The 13,953-nt window shown below is 34.9% G+C and overlaps 1 protein-coding gene across 4 annotated transcripts in view; it reads right to left on the bottom strand.

The window, feature by feature from the left end:
• Positions 1-13,953, bottom strand: part of CFAP44 (cilia and flagella associated protein 44) — a 126,421-nt gene that overhangs the window by 40,430 nt on the left and 72,038 nt on the right. For all 4 annotated transcript variants that reach the window (XM_082394611.1, XM_082394612.1, XM_082394609.1 and 1 more), the window contains 5 exons: positions 12,375-12,430; positions 12,046-12,208; positions 10,412-10,542; positions 7,077-7,273; positions 4,331-4,505 (listed from right to left, as the gene is read on the bottom strand). In XM_082394611.1, the coding sequence (XP_082250737.1) occupies positions 4,331-4,505; positions 7,077-7,273; positions 10,412-10,542; positions 12,046-12,208; positions 12,375-12,430 (722 nt within the window). The remainder of the gene's footprint in view (positions 1-4,330; positions 4,506-7,076; positions 7,274-10,411; positions 10,543-12,045; positions 12,209-12,374; positions 12,431-13,953) is intronic.

The following is a 13,953-nucleotide window of genomic DNA, read 5'->3' on the forward strand; positions in this document are numbered from 1 at the left end:
TGGAATCTAGAATATGACACAAATGAACCTATCTATGAAACAGAAACATACTCACAGACATAGAGAACAGACTTGTGGTTGTCAAAAGGGAGGGGACATGGGGGACGGATGGATAGGGAGTTTGGGGTTAGCAGATGCAAACTATTATATATAGAATGGATAAACAATGAGGTCCTACTTTATAGCACAGGGAACTATATTCAATATCTTGTGATAAACCATAATGTCTCAAAATATAAAAAGAATGTGTATATATGTATAACTGAATCACTTTGCTATACAGCAGAAATCAACACAACATTGTAAGTCAACTATGCTTCAATTAAAAAAAAGAAAGAAAACAGTAACTCAGAAACACCAGTGTGTTTAGACAACAAAGGCCCAACAAAATCCTGCTCTCTCTAGCTAAAGCATCAAGAAAAGAACAGAATGGCGAGAGAAAAAACTTGTAGACACTAAACTCTCTACTCCAGCCAATACCACAGAAAAAAAAAATGTGGTGCTACTTCCACCCATGCCAGCAAAGGCCAAGTGGGGAGTCTAAACTTCCTCCATCACCAGGCTTTAACAAGGCAACACAACCCCAACAGAGTGGTGTTAGAGGAAGTGAGTCCTGGGAACCAGGAATTTCATCATCAGTGTGTGGAACAAACCTCCCTACCACAGTGTCAGTGGAGACCCCAAAGGGAATCTGGACTTCCACTCCTGCCTAGCAGTAACAAGGTGATCTACCCCTCCCCCTCCCTGCTGCAGTTGTGTGTGAGGAGCCCTAGTGGAGAGTAATGATTTTCACCATGCTCCACAGTAACAGTGGAGGTCAACTGGAGAGCAAAGTGGTATTAGTGAGAGCCTAGTGGAATCTGGAACACCAACTTTTGACCAGCAAGTAGCCCCTTCCTTCCTAAGGTGTCAACTGGAGAAGAATGGGTAACCTGGACTTCTATACTCATAATAAGATGGCACGCCTCCTTATCCTGCTGAAATCAGAGAAAGCCAGCTAAAACAGAATGTATAAATAACATCCAGAGTCTCATAATACCCCAAATGTCCAGATTTCAATAAAAAATAATCTGACATACCAAGAATCAGGATGACCTCAACTTGAATGAGAAAAGACAATTACCAGATACCAAACCCAAGATGACAGAGATGTTAGAATAATCTGACAAGTTTTCAAAGCAGCCATCATAAAGTTCTTCAAAAAATCATTAGGAAGATGCTTGAAACAAATGAAAAAATAGAAAGATAGAAAGTCTCAGAAATAAATGGAGGATAACGAAGAACCAAACGGAATCTTTAAAAGAACTGAAAAACATAATAACCAAAAAAAAAAAAAAAAAAAACTTAATAGATGGGCTCAAAATCAAAATGGAGGAGACAGAGGAAAGAATCAATTAACTTGAAGATAGAATAGAAATTACCCAATCTGAACAGCAGAAAGAAAAGATACTAGAAACAAACAAACAACAACAACAAACAAACAACAACAACAGAAAGCAGTGTCTCAGGGATCTAATATTTGTCTCATTGGAGTCTCAGAAGGAAAGGAAAAAAAGGACAGGTCTTCAAAATAACTATAAGAAATAATGGCTGAAAACCCTCCCAAATTTGGCGAGAGACACAGTATACAGATTCAAGAAGTTTAATAAATACAAAAAAAAAAAAAATTCAAAGACATACCAAGATACATCAAACTTCTGAAAACTAAAAGAAAATATATCGAGAGCAGCAAGGGAAAAATAACACCTTATATTTATGGGGAAAACAATTTGAATGTCAGCAGATTGATCATAAGAAACCATGGAGGCCAGCAGGAATTTTTCACGTTCTGAAAAAAAGAACAATAAACACAGAATTCTATGTACAGTAAGAATATTCTTCAGAAATAAAGGGGAAATCAAGCCATTCTTAGATCAAATAAAACTAAGAGAATTTGTTACCAGCATACCTACTCTAAAAGAATGGCTAGAGGAAGCTCTCTGAACAGAAATAAAATGATAGAAGGAATCTTGGAACCTCAAGAAGGAAGAAATTATGATGTTAATAGTAAAAAAATGGGCAAATACACTTTTCTTCTACTATTGTCTAATTTATGTTTGACGACTGAAGAAAAAACTGTAACTGCCTGATATGGTTCTAAAATGTACATAGAAGAAATATTTATACAATTATATTACAAACAAGGGAAATGAGGAAGGGTGGGTAAAGGGACATAAAGGCAGGTAAGGTTTCCATACTTCAGTCAAGCTGATAAAATGTCAACACTAGCAGACTGTGATTAGTCATGTATTCATAATGTAATACCTAGAGCAAACACTAAAAAGCTACACAAAGTGATGCACTCAAAAACATTACAGATTAATCGTATTGGAACTCTAAAATATTCAAGTAACCACAGGAAAGCAAGAAAAAGAAGAAAAATGATAAATAGAGAATAGAAAACAAAATATAAAATAGCAGATATAAGCCCTAAGCATTGATAATTACATTAAGTGTAAATGGTCTAAATACACCCAGTGAAGAACTGAGATTGACAGAGTGGGTTTAAAAACATAACCCAACTATATGCTGTCAAAAAGACACTAAAGTCAAATGTAGCTATATAAGCAGATTGAAATAAAAGAATGAAAAGTTACACCATCAGTACTGAATGCTTCTCCCCTAAGATCAGGAACAAGTTGTGGACACCAGCTCTCCCTATGCTATTTCAACATGGTACTGGAAGTCTTAGCCAGTGCAGTAGGAAAGGAAAAGAAAAGAAGAGGCAAACAGATTGGATAAGAAGAAATAAAACTGTCTCTATTAACAGATTACATGATTGTCTACATAGAAAATCCCACAGAACCTACAAAAATATTCTCAGAACTAATATGACAGTTCAGCAAGGTTACAGAATACCAGATAAACCTGCAAAATACAATTTTATTTCTATACCATGAACACATAGGTATCAAAATTAAAAACAATACCATTTACAATTGACCCCAAAAGTGAAATATCTGTGTGTAAATCTAACAAGATATATATAGGACTTTTATATTGAAAACAACAAAACACTGATGAAATTAAAGGAGATCTAAGTAAATGTAGAGTCATACCGTGTCCATGGATTAGAAGACAACATAATAAATAAGCCAATTCTCCCCAAACTGATATACAGGATTAAAATAATTCCTAAAGAATTTCAGCAAGATTTTTTGGGGGTAAATATGTGATTTATATGGAAAGGCAAAATAACTAGAATGGCTAAAATAATTTTGAAAAAGAAGAATAAGATGAAAGGAATCAGTTTACCCAATTTCAAGACTTATTACATAGCTACAGTAATCAAGACACTACGGTATTGGCAAAGGGATAGACATATAGATCAATGGAACAGAAAGTGAACCCAGAAATAGACCCACACAAACATGCCTAAATCATTTTTGACAAAGGTGCAAAAGCAATTCAATGGAGGAAAGAGAGCCATTTCAACAAGTGGTGTTAGAGTAATTAGTCATCCACAGGCAAAAAAAAAAAAAAAGATGAAATTACATCTAAATCCCACATTTTACACATCTTACACAAAAATGAACACCAAAATGGATCACAGACTTAAATGTAAAATGTAAAACCATAAAACCTTTAGAAGAAAAATAGGAGAAAATCTTTGGGACCTATGGCTAGGCAGAGTTCTTAGACCTGATACCAAAAACAAGATTCATAGGGAAAAAAAAATCAATAAATTGTCTTCAACATAATTAAAAACTTTTGCTCTGAAAAAGATCCTGTTAAGGGAATAAAAAGACAAGCCACAGACTAGGAGAAAATATTTGCAAATAAAATATCCAACACAGTACTCATGTCTAGAATATACAAAGAACTCTCAAAAGTCAACAGTACAAGTTAAACACTGTTATCCGAACATGAGCAAAAGACATGAAGAGATATTTAACCAAAGATATAAAGGTGGAAAACAAATAAATGAAAAGATGTGCTTGTTAAATGAAAGTACCTTTAGAGACCTAAAGATGAAGACTCAAACTATAAGATGTTAGAAGAACGTACAGGAGTAATATCTTCTTAATGTTGGGATAGAAAAGAATTTCTTAACTCTTAAAAATCACTGTATATATTAGTAAAATGAAATTCCTAGACCTGAAACTCAAGGGGTCACTGAAGGTCCACCACAGTATCACCACCCTGAAAGATCCACCTAACCTGACTTTAATATCTCTATCAGTTTCTATTTCTTTTAGTTCTTTATTTAAATACCAATGTCAATAAATGTAAAGATTTTAAAAGATATTTTGAGACTCATTCAAACAAGATTTCAGGTAAAAAAACTTACATGTCCTCCCATTCTTTTTTTCGCTGCTGAATTTTCAGTTGGGCCCTTTCAGCCTTTAATATAAGTTTCCTTGTTTTCTCAATTTGATTTTCCACCATAATTTCACTTAGGGTTTTAGGCCGAAATTTCTTCCCTTTTTCTATGATTGATTCTTCTGGCACACTAATACTCCCACCTGTACAGAGAGTCAACATTTTTTTTCAATCTTTTTGAAACATCAAAATAAAACTTTCAAATATTGTTTTTAACCTGCCACATTTAAAAAAATCCAAGAATATAATGAATCTGTAATATATATTATAATCTGCAGTATATATTAAGCAACTACCATGAATTAAATCCCATAAGTATTTTAGAATACCAAAATAAAGAGATCTAAATCACAATTTTTGCTCCTCTGAACCTTATTAAAAAGTTGGTGAGATAACAACTAGAGAACAAGATAATGAATAACAGACCACTGACAGATATTGGGAAGCAGGGAAAGAGTGTCTGTAACATGATGATGGAGGAAGGGAAAAGCAAGTGAGTCCTATTTGACATGTATAATTTCAGGTGACATATACCAACTGCAGTGGTCTGTGACCAATCAAAAAACTGGTCAGAAACACACAAATCTAGAATTTAAAAATTATGGGCTTTATCACAGACACATGAAAAAATGCTCAACATCACTAGTCATCAGGGAAATGCAAATCAAAACCACAATGAGATATCACCTCACACCTGTCAGAATTGCTGTTATCAAAAAGATGACAAATAACAAGTGTTGGTGAGGAGATAGAGAAAAGGAAACCTTTGTGCACTGTTGGTAGGAATGTAAATTTGTGCAGCCACTATAGAAAACAGTATGGGGGTTCCTCAAAAATTAAAAATAGCACTACCATATGACCCAGGAATTCCACTTCTGGATATTTTTCCAAAGGGGAAAAACCCCACTAATTCAAAAAATATATGTGCCCCTATATTCACTGCAGCATTATTTACAATAGCCAAGATACAGAAGCAACCTAAGTGTCCATCGATAGGTGAACAGATAAAGAAGATGTGGTATACATATATATGTTATACACACACACAATGGAATATTACTCAGCCATAAAAAAATAAAATCTTGCCATTTGTGACAACATGGATGACCTAGAGGGTATTAGACTGAAATCAGTCAGAGAAAGACAAATACTGCATGATTTCTCTTATATGTGGAATCTAAAAAAACAAATGAACAAACATAACAAAACAGAAACAGACTCATAGATACAGAAAACAAACAGCTGGTTGCCAGAGGGGAGGGGGCGGGGGGATGAAATAGGTGAGGGAGATTAAGAGGTACAAACTTCCAGTTACAAAATAAATGAGCCGGGGGATGAAATGTACAGCATAGGTAACACAGTCAATAATGTAGTAATAATTTTGTATCGTAACAGATGATAACTAGACTTATCATGGTGATCATTCTGTAATGTATAGAAATATGGAATCACTATGTTGCATACCTAGAACTAACAGTTTTGTAGGTCAATTATACTTCTATAACAATTAATTAATTAAAATAATTGATTTTATCAGTTATAAGTATCTAGTGGGGGAATTACTCTATTTATGTTCAAGTTGCATAGAGATATACTTTGGATATACATGAAAAAATTTAAATAATATGGATGGTCATATAGTTATAAGCTACCATTTCATTTCATATTTCAAATATATGGCACCATGGAAAAATAAGAGTTTAATGTGGCCTGGGTGGCCACAGAAAGGCTTTATAGTAAAAGTGTAATTTGTATATATAAAATAGATAACCAACAAAGTCCTACTGTATAGCACAGGGAACTATACTCAATATTTTATAATAACCAATAAGGGAAAAGAATCTGATAAAGACTATAAATATAACAATCACTGTGCTGTACACCTGAAACTAACACAACATTGTAAATCAACTATACTTCAATTAAAAAAATAAAAGTATAATTTGATCTGGATCCCCAAGGACCGGGGAGAATTCAGAGAGGAGAGGAGTGAATTAGTCACTCCATCAGGAACCTGGATGTGGAAGTTTCAGACATAATTAGGAAGCAGCAAACAGGACAATAAGCTCAACGTGCCAATCAAGTAGCATGAGAATGCGCTATTGGAAATAAATTAGGGATATTGTGGAAGGATTAAATATGGGGATAATCGTTTCAGATTTTATCCTAGAGGCAGAAAGAAGCCATTAAAGGTTTCTCAATGAAGAAAGTGGACCAGTATTAAGGTCAGTACTGTATCATGGGCACTAGTCTAGATCTGGCCAGGCTACAGTGACCTTTATCCTTGACTGGGTTCTGCAAGCCATTCCCAGAATTCCTGTCTTCCTCCTACTCACCTGCAGTCACCCTGCAGGCAGTCACAAGAGGCAGGGCGCAGGGATTAGAGGCACTATTTTCACATCTGTATTCTCAGCTCATCACTCTGTTTAAAGCATACGCTCTTGGAAAAGAGTGTGAAATGCTGTGTTCTAGCCCTACCCTCTGGGATGGGGCCCAGGAATCTGGGAACAAACACTGCCTAGGAAAACTAGCATCTGGGGAAATCCTAGATTTAAGAACAGTTGGACATGGGAAGTAAGAAATCCACAGCACCAGGTGCTCTCATCCACTCTCAGTCACATGACTGGGAGTCAAAGGTTCTGCTCACAAAAGATAATTCAACCTTGAAATTTTAATAAATAGGGATTTAAAAGCCTTCTTGTCATTTAGGTTACCTGTATCTCTCTGACTGTCCTTTCTTCCAGTTCCTTCTTTTTCAAACCTCTCAAATTTGCTCACTCTTCTCTCTGATTGACTTGGCCGTTTGGATTTGGAGTATTTAGAGGGCTTCACAAGCCTATAGGAGGATATCTTGTGATCACTTTGTATGGCATGAACCACAATAGTATCGCTTTCCAATGAATCACGAAATCTGAAGGAAAAAAGTATTTGCAATCATCACCATTTTAATCACGCTGCATGATTATTACATAATAAAATAAGCTCACAATGTACTATGCTGATAAATAATACCATTATATCACACTGGATCCAAAATTCAACCATGCATATACCAACCCAACAAGGATGTAGTGGAAGTTGAATAGGACTTGATTAAAGAGCAAGTAGAATTTTCTTCTTAATGAAAATACTAAACATCTCATTATAAACAGTATAATACCATTGTTTTGATAGTATGAAGAGTCAAAATTTTTCAGACAGACTGCCGTTTAAAGGTAAATGGATCATATCAAACTCTGAGGAAATGTAATTCATCTTCCTATTATCTCATTTATTATATATAATATTATATTTCATATATTACATATATGATAGATAGCAGGTGGTGATACATGTATGTACATATTACCCTATTTGTCTCTATAAAAAACATTAAGCTCAGGAATCTGTACTACTCTCCAGTTCAACTTTCTCTTATAGCTCACAGACATCTATCTTTTAAAAGTTCTTCATCAATTTAATTGTTGTTATTTTTTGCTGGTTCACAATTATTTCATCCTTTTATGTCTAAGTTGATTTATAGATTCAATGTAATTCCAATCAAAATCCTAGGTTTTGTTGTGAAAGTTGACAAACTTATTCTGTGCAAAGGACCTAAGCAATATTGAAGGTGAAGAACAATCCAGAGGGTTCATAATATCAGATGTCAAGAATAATTAAGGTCTTGTGACACTAGCACAAAAAACAGGTCAATGGAATAAAATGAAGAGTTTAGAAACAGACCCACATATATGTGGTTACCTGATTTTTGACAAAAGCATCACTACAATCTAGTAAGGAAAGGATGGTCTTTTCAGCGAATGACAGTGGGCCAATTGGATATCCATATAGAAACAAAAGACACTTGATCTCTATCTTACACCACCCACAAAAATTACCCAAGATAGATAATGGCAAAACAGTAGAGCTTCTAGAAGAAAACGGAGAATTATTTCATGAATTGGGAATAGGCAAAGATTCCTTAACTACAACATAAAAGCACTAACCATAAAAAGTTAGTGAAAATATTGATAAATTGCAAAGGAAAACACTGATAAACTAAACTTTATTAAAATTAAAAACTTCTGTTCAAAAAGACACTATAATGAGGATGAAAAGACAAGCCACAGAGTAGAGCAAGATAGTTTACATGCATGCATACACACACATAGATATGTCAAATATACATCTGTCATGTGTATAACGAGACTCATCCAGAATATATAACTCCCACAACCCAATTTTTAAATGAACAAAAGACTTGAGCAAACACCTAACAAAAGAGAATATAAAAATAACCAATAAATATAGGAAAAGGGACTGAAAATTGTCACTCATCTGGAAAATGCCAATTTAAATCACACTGAGACACTGCTCCAGAATAGCTGAAATTTAAAGAGCTGACAATGCCCAGTGATGGCAAGCATGAGTGTTATGGGTTGAATTGTGTCCCCCAAAAAGAATATGAAGTCCTAATTCCCCAGGTACCTCAGAATATGGCCTTATCTGGAAATAAGTTCTTAACAGAGGTAATCAAGTTAAAATGAGATCATCAAGGTGGATCCTAATCCAACATGACTGATGTCCTTATAAAAGGAGAAAATTTGGACAAGCACAGAGGCAATATTATACGAAGGGACACAGAGAGAACACCATGTGAAGACAGAAGATTTAGAGTGATGCATCTACAAGCTAAGAAACACCAAAGATTGCTGGCCAAGCCACCAGAAGCTCAGAAAAAGGCATGGAACAGATTCTCCCTCCCAGCTCTCAAAAGAAACCAATTTAGTCAACACGTCGATTTTGGACTTCTGGTCTCCAGGATTATCAGACAATAAATGTCTGTTATTGTAAGCCAGCCTGTCTGTGGTACTTTGTTATGGAAGCCCTAGAAAATGAATACAATGGGAATCAATTGGAATTCTCATACATTGATGATCAGAGTATAAATAAATTGAGCCATTTTGGAGAACTGTTTGTCAGTGTCTAATAAAGCTAAACATGCTTAGAACCTATGGTCTAGCAGTTCCACTCCTGATTATATAGCAAACAGAAATAAGTGCTTATGTCCACCAAAAGACATGCACAAGAATGTCAGCATTATTCATCGAAGCCAAAAAATAGGAACAACTCAAATATCAGCAGTTAAATGGATTAATAAATTGTGGTATAACCATTTAATAGAATATTACAAAGCAATGAAAATGAATGAAGTACTGCTACCTGCATCAACATGGGTAATCTTAGGCATGATACTGAATAAAGAAGCCAGATACAAAAGCATTCATACTGCAGCTTTCCGTGTATATGAAGTTCACAGACACAACTACTCTATGGTGATAAACATTCATCTTTGGAGAGTAAATATTTATCGGGAGGAGGCCACGAGGGAAATTTCTGGAGTGTTATAAAAGTTCTTATTTTTAAAAATTTTTAAAAATGTTTATTTCTTTTTTTGGCTGCGTTGGGTCTTCATTGCTGTGCTTGGGCTTTCTCCAGTTGTGGCGAGCGGGAGCTACTCTTCGCTGCGGTGCACAGTCTTCTCATTGCGGTGGCTTCTCTTTTTGCAGAGCACCGGCACGAGGCACGCGGGCTCAGTTGTGGCTCGTGAGCTCTAGAGTGCAGGTTCAGTAGTTGTGGCCCACAGGCTTAGTTGCTCCGTGGCATGTGCAATCTTCCCGGACCAGGGCTCGAACCCGTGTCCCTTGCATTGGCAGGTGGATTCTTAACCACTGTGCCACCAGGGAAGCCCCCTTGGCTCTATTTTATTTTTGATTTTCTAATATATACATGCTCATGTGTTAATTAGTTATAAAATAAATAGCTTGTTAAAAACAGAAAGTAAATATGTATGACATAATTTGGTTTGCAAAAAATTTCGCAGACTTAAACTAGGAAGGAGTGAGTTCAGGATATCAGTAGCAGTGACAAGAGGATTCCTTGAGATTTTAGGAGTTAGTAGGCACTTCAGGAGACCTCTTATCTGACCACTTCAATAAAGCCACTGGAAACTACTTTCTTCAAATATGTGCTCTCAAACATCTTAACTTGCAGGAAATATGGATCCTACCTATTCTGTAGCTTCATTAGGCCAAGTTGGTGTTTCTCTTTTTCCCAAGCTAATTCCTTTTCCACTCGTTGAATTTTATTAGCTGTTTTCCTGTCAATCTCAGCACGAATTTTGGAATCTAGATCAAAATCCTGCAGATAGGTAGATTTGTTCATCAAAATGGGTACTTTTATCAATGGACTTTATCAATCCTATTTCATACATAAATACAGATTTTTAAGGTTTGTCCTCAATTTTATGCCACATCATAACTGTCTAAGTATCATAAACTCTCATTCTAGAAAAAAGCAACATACTTTTGATTTTACTGTCACAAAATATGGAGAAAAGTTCCCAGAAATAATTAACAATGATGAAAATACAGTTACATATTAAAAGATTTTTCCCACAATAAAAACAATGAATGCTAACAGAATATTTGGAGAGTTTACACAGTTTAAAAAAAAAAAAAAAAAAGAGGAACTCTCTCCACCCCAGAATAACTACTATTACATAACCAGCTGGGCATGGGGTAAAAGTTCATGGCACTTGATCATTAGCTGAACCTTCCCTCCCATGTGATGCCCACCTAGGAAAGACAGTAATGTCTTTGGTGTCTTCCTGATATAACCAAGTTCTGGTTGAATATCTTTCACCAAAGGGGCTATTTTCCCCATAAGGATACTTAGGGGCCTCGTGTTTCTTTCCTTCACTCCTGGAAAAATATCAGGGCCTTCATTCACACTGAATTGAAAGTAATTATTCTTTCCAGGTGTGTTGGTGCTTTAAATAATGGTATATGTAAAATGCTTAGCCACAGAACTTACCTCAGTTCTTTATTTTGAGTTATGTACCCATATTCTGCAAGTATCAACACTTTTCTTAGTAAAATAACAAACATCTTTTAACCATTATAAGTCGGTCTTTTAACCAATATAATGAGTTAATCATTATGACTTCACCACAGTTTTTTTTTTTTTTTTTTAATATGAAATTGGCTAAGTGCTTCTGGAATTATAGGACTGGGTAACCCATGGGTATAGTCAGGATAATAAATTCTGAGCTTTTATTTGATTAAGCTCTTGACAGTAATTCCATTTAAGATAATGTAAAAAAAAATGAGGAAAAAAGTTATCACTAGGAGGTAGATGGGGCTTTGCAACAAGTCACAGAAGAAAAAAATTTAATACAATATTAGCTTAAACAATTTGGTGATTGTCCCCATAGCTACAACTACACTAAGTCATCTTTTAGAAACTTTGTGGATGAACCAGGTACTATCTTTTCAATAGAGTTGATGAATTATGGAAAAGGAACCACAGAGAATCAAATTATATAGTATGTACCTAGCCAACAGTTAGATATCTTGGCTAAGTATGGTAAGGATTGATAACCAGATTCAAACGTATATCTTATTACCAAAAATATGTGAAGTAGCTAAATCCAGAAGTAAACTGTGTGTAAAGAGGCTCATCTACATCCAAACCAAGTTGCATGACAAGTTCTACAGTAGTTTAGTTGCTGCCAACACACTGACCGACCAGACAAGGGAAATTTAAAGACGGTTTTAAGTGTTCCTACTTGTTGGCAAAATAGCAGCCTCAATTCAGAAATAGCATATGTTAAAATTAAAATCAAATTTATTTTAGGCTTACTGTCCGTTTAAACTGCATATGTTTTGGTAATTCTTCATTCATCTGTAGTAGTTTCTGTAATTGATTCCTTAAAGCTTCAATTCGTTCTCTCTTCTCAGCCTTGATTTCTTCCCCTTCTTTCATTAACTTGTCATGTTCTCTTTTTCTTCTGGCATTCTCAATACTGAAAACAGAAATTTTAAAAGGTAACAGGTTAAAGATAGAGAAACAGCAGAGAAAATTAGTATTTAATAATTTGGAAATTCATTTAACTTGGTCAGCTTTGGTAAAATGTTGGTGTGTTTTGCAAAAGCCCAGTCCTATTAGGTATTGATCAAAAATTCCCATACCTGTAGGCTTTAGGATCTTCAATATCTTCTGGAATTGGCTCTGTTTCTATTCCAAACTGTAGGAAAAGGAGTAAAAGCTTAGCTCCTTTAAATTGCATATTTACCTTAAAATATCTAATAAGTAGTAAATTGAGGGGTTTTCTCTGCTAATTTCTAACAACTGTAAGCCTGGAAATTATTGTCACAAAAAATAAACTAGGGAAAAAACCTTATTTGTTTCTACTTCATTTAAAGAGGTATGTAGAAAAAGAAAATCACATGTATGCAAAATGTTAATATCATCATATTCCCCTCCAAAATACGAATTAGTAATATTCATGTGTTACTAACAAAAAATACACTGAAAAAAAATCCTCTAGGTCATTTATTTTAAAGTACTTTTTTTAAAAAGCATATTCCTTTCATACATGCTTTGATTCCCACCACAATACCTCATGTGTATACAAGGAAAAAGTTTATGTATATTTTTTTAATTTTAAGTGTTTCACTTGATCTTATCAAAGATATTCAGTGAGAAATACACAGAATAACATAATCCCTCTCCTTAGAAAGATATGAAATCAGAAATATGACTCTCCCTTTAGAAGGGAAATCAGTTTAAATTAAGAAGTACTATGAAGTAAATCACTTAGAAGTACTTTGTTTATTCAGGTGCTGTGCTGAAGAATGTCTTAGGCTGTTAAAGAAGAGGATTTATAACCCAGTGAATGAAACAAAAAGTCCTAGTTTGCTAGCTAACCAGTTCTTAAGTAAAACTGAACTTATTTTCTATTCTCTTCATAGCACATAGGTCTCTGTTTTGCTATCATTTGTTGTAAAGAAATAAAGATTCTCTTTTGATCAAGTTGTTTTATTACAGTACTAGTCTTTATACACATAAAATATAAATCTACATTTATGTAAGACAAGGTTTATGACTTTCACAAAGTGAAGTCATAAAACATGACCAATGTAAGAGACAAGTGATGGCTAATACATTTTAGTTACTATTAATCACTTTGGACACAACTTGACTGAACTCTATTCTTTTATTGCTCAGAGTTAAGCCCCTTGCTTCTCCAATATCAGTTACGATTTCCAGGATTTGATACTGATATCAGCCAACTATCTCTTGACCTCAGCTGTTTACAATAAATTTGAATTAAACAAAGATGCTCCCAAAGAGTTCCAAAACACCTGCCAATTGTTCTCAATCCTGACTGCACTCTACAACCACGGGGGCTGGGGGGAGGGGGGAGTTTTATAAAATACAGATGGTCCCTTACTTACAACGGTCAACTTGACGACTTTGCGTTCGGTAGAAAGCATACTTCAGGTTTGGAATTTTGACCTTTTCCTGGCTAGGGACATGTGGTAGATCCTCTCTCTTGATGCTGGGCAGCTGCTGCAGCCACATGATTGTGAGGGTCAACAACTGGTACCCACACAACCATTCTGTTTCTCACTTTCAGTACAGTATTCAACAAATTATGAGATAGTCAACACTTTATTATAAAACAGGCTTTGTGGTAGATGATTTTGCCCAACTCTAGGCTAATGCAAGTATTCTGAGCATGTTTAAGGTAGGCTAGGCTAAGCT

The sequence above is a fragment of the Balaenoptera borealis genome (assembly GCF_965194805.1).
Source record: "Balaenoptera borealis genome assembly, chromosome: 5".
Taxonomy (NCBI): Eukaryota; Metazoa; Chordata; class Mammalia; order Artiodactyla; family Balaenopteridae; genus Balaenoptera; species Balaenoptera borealis.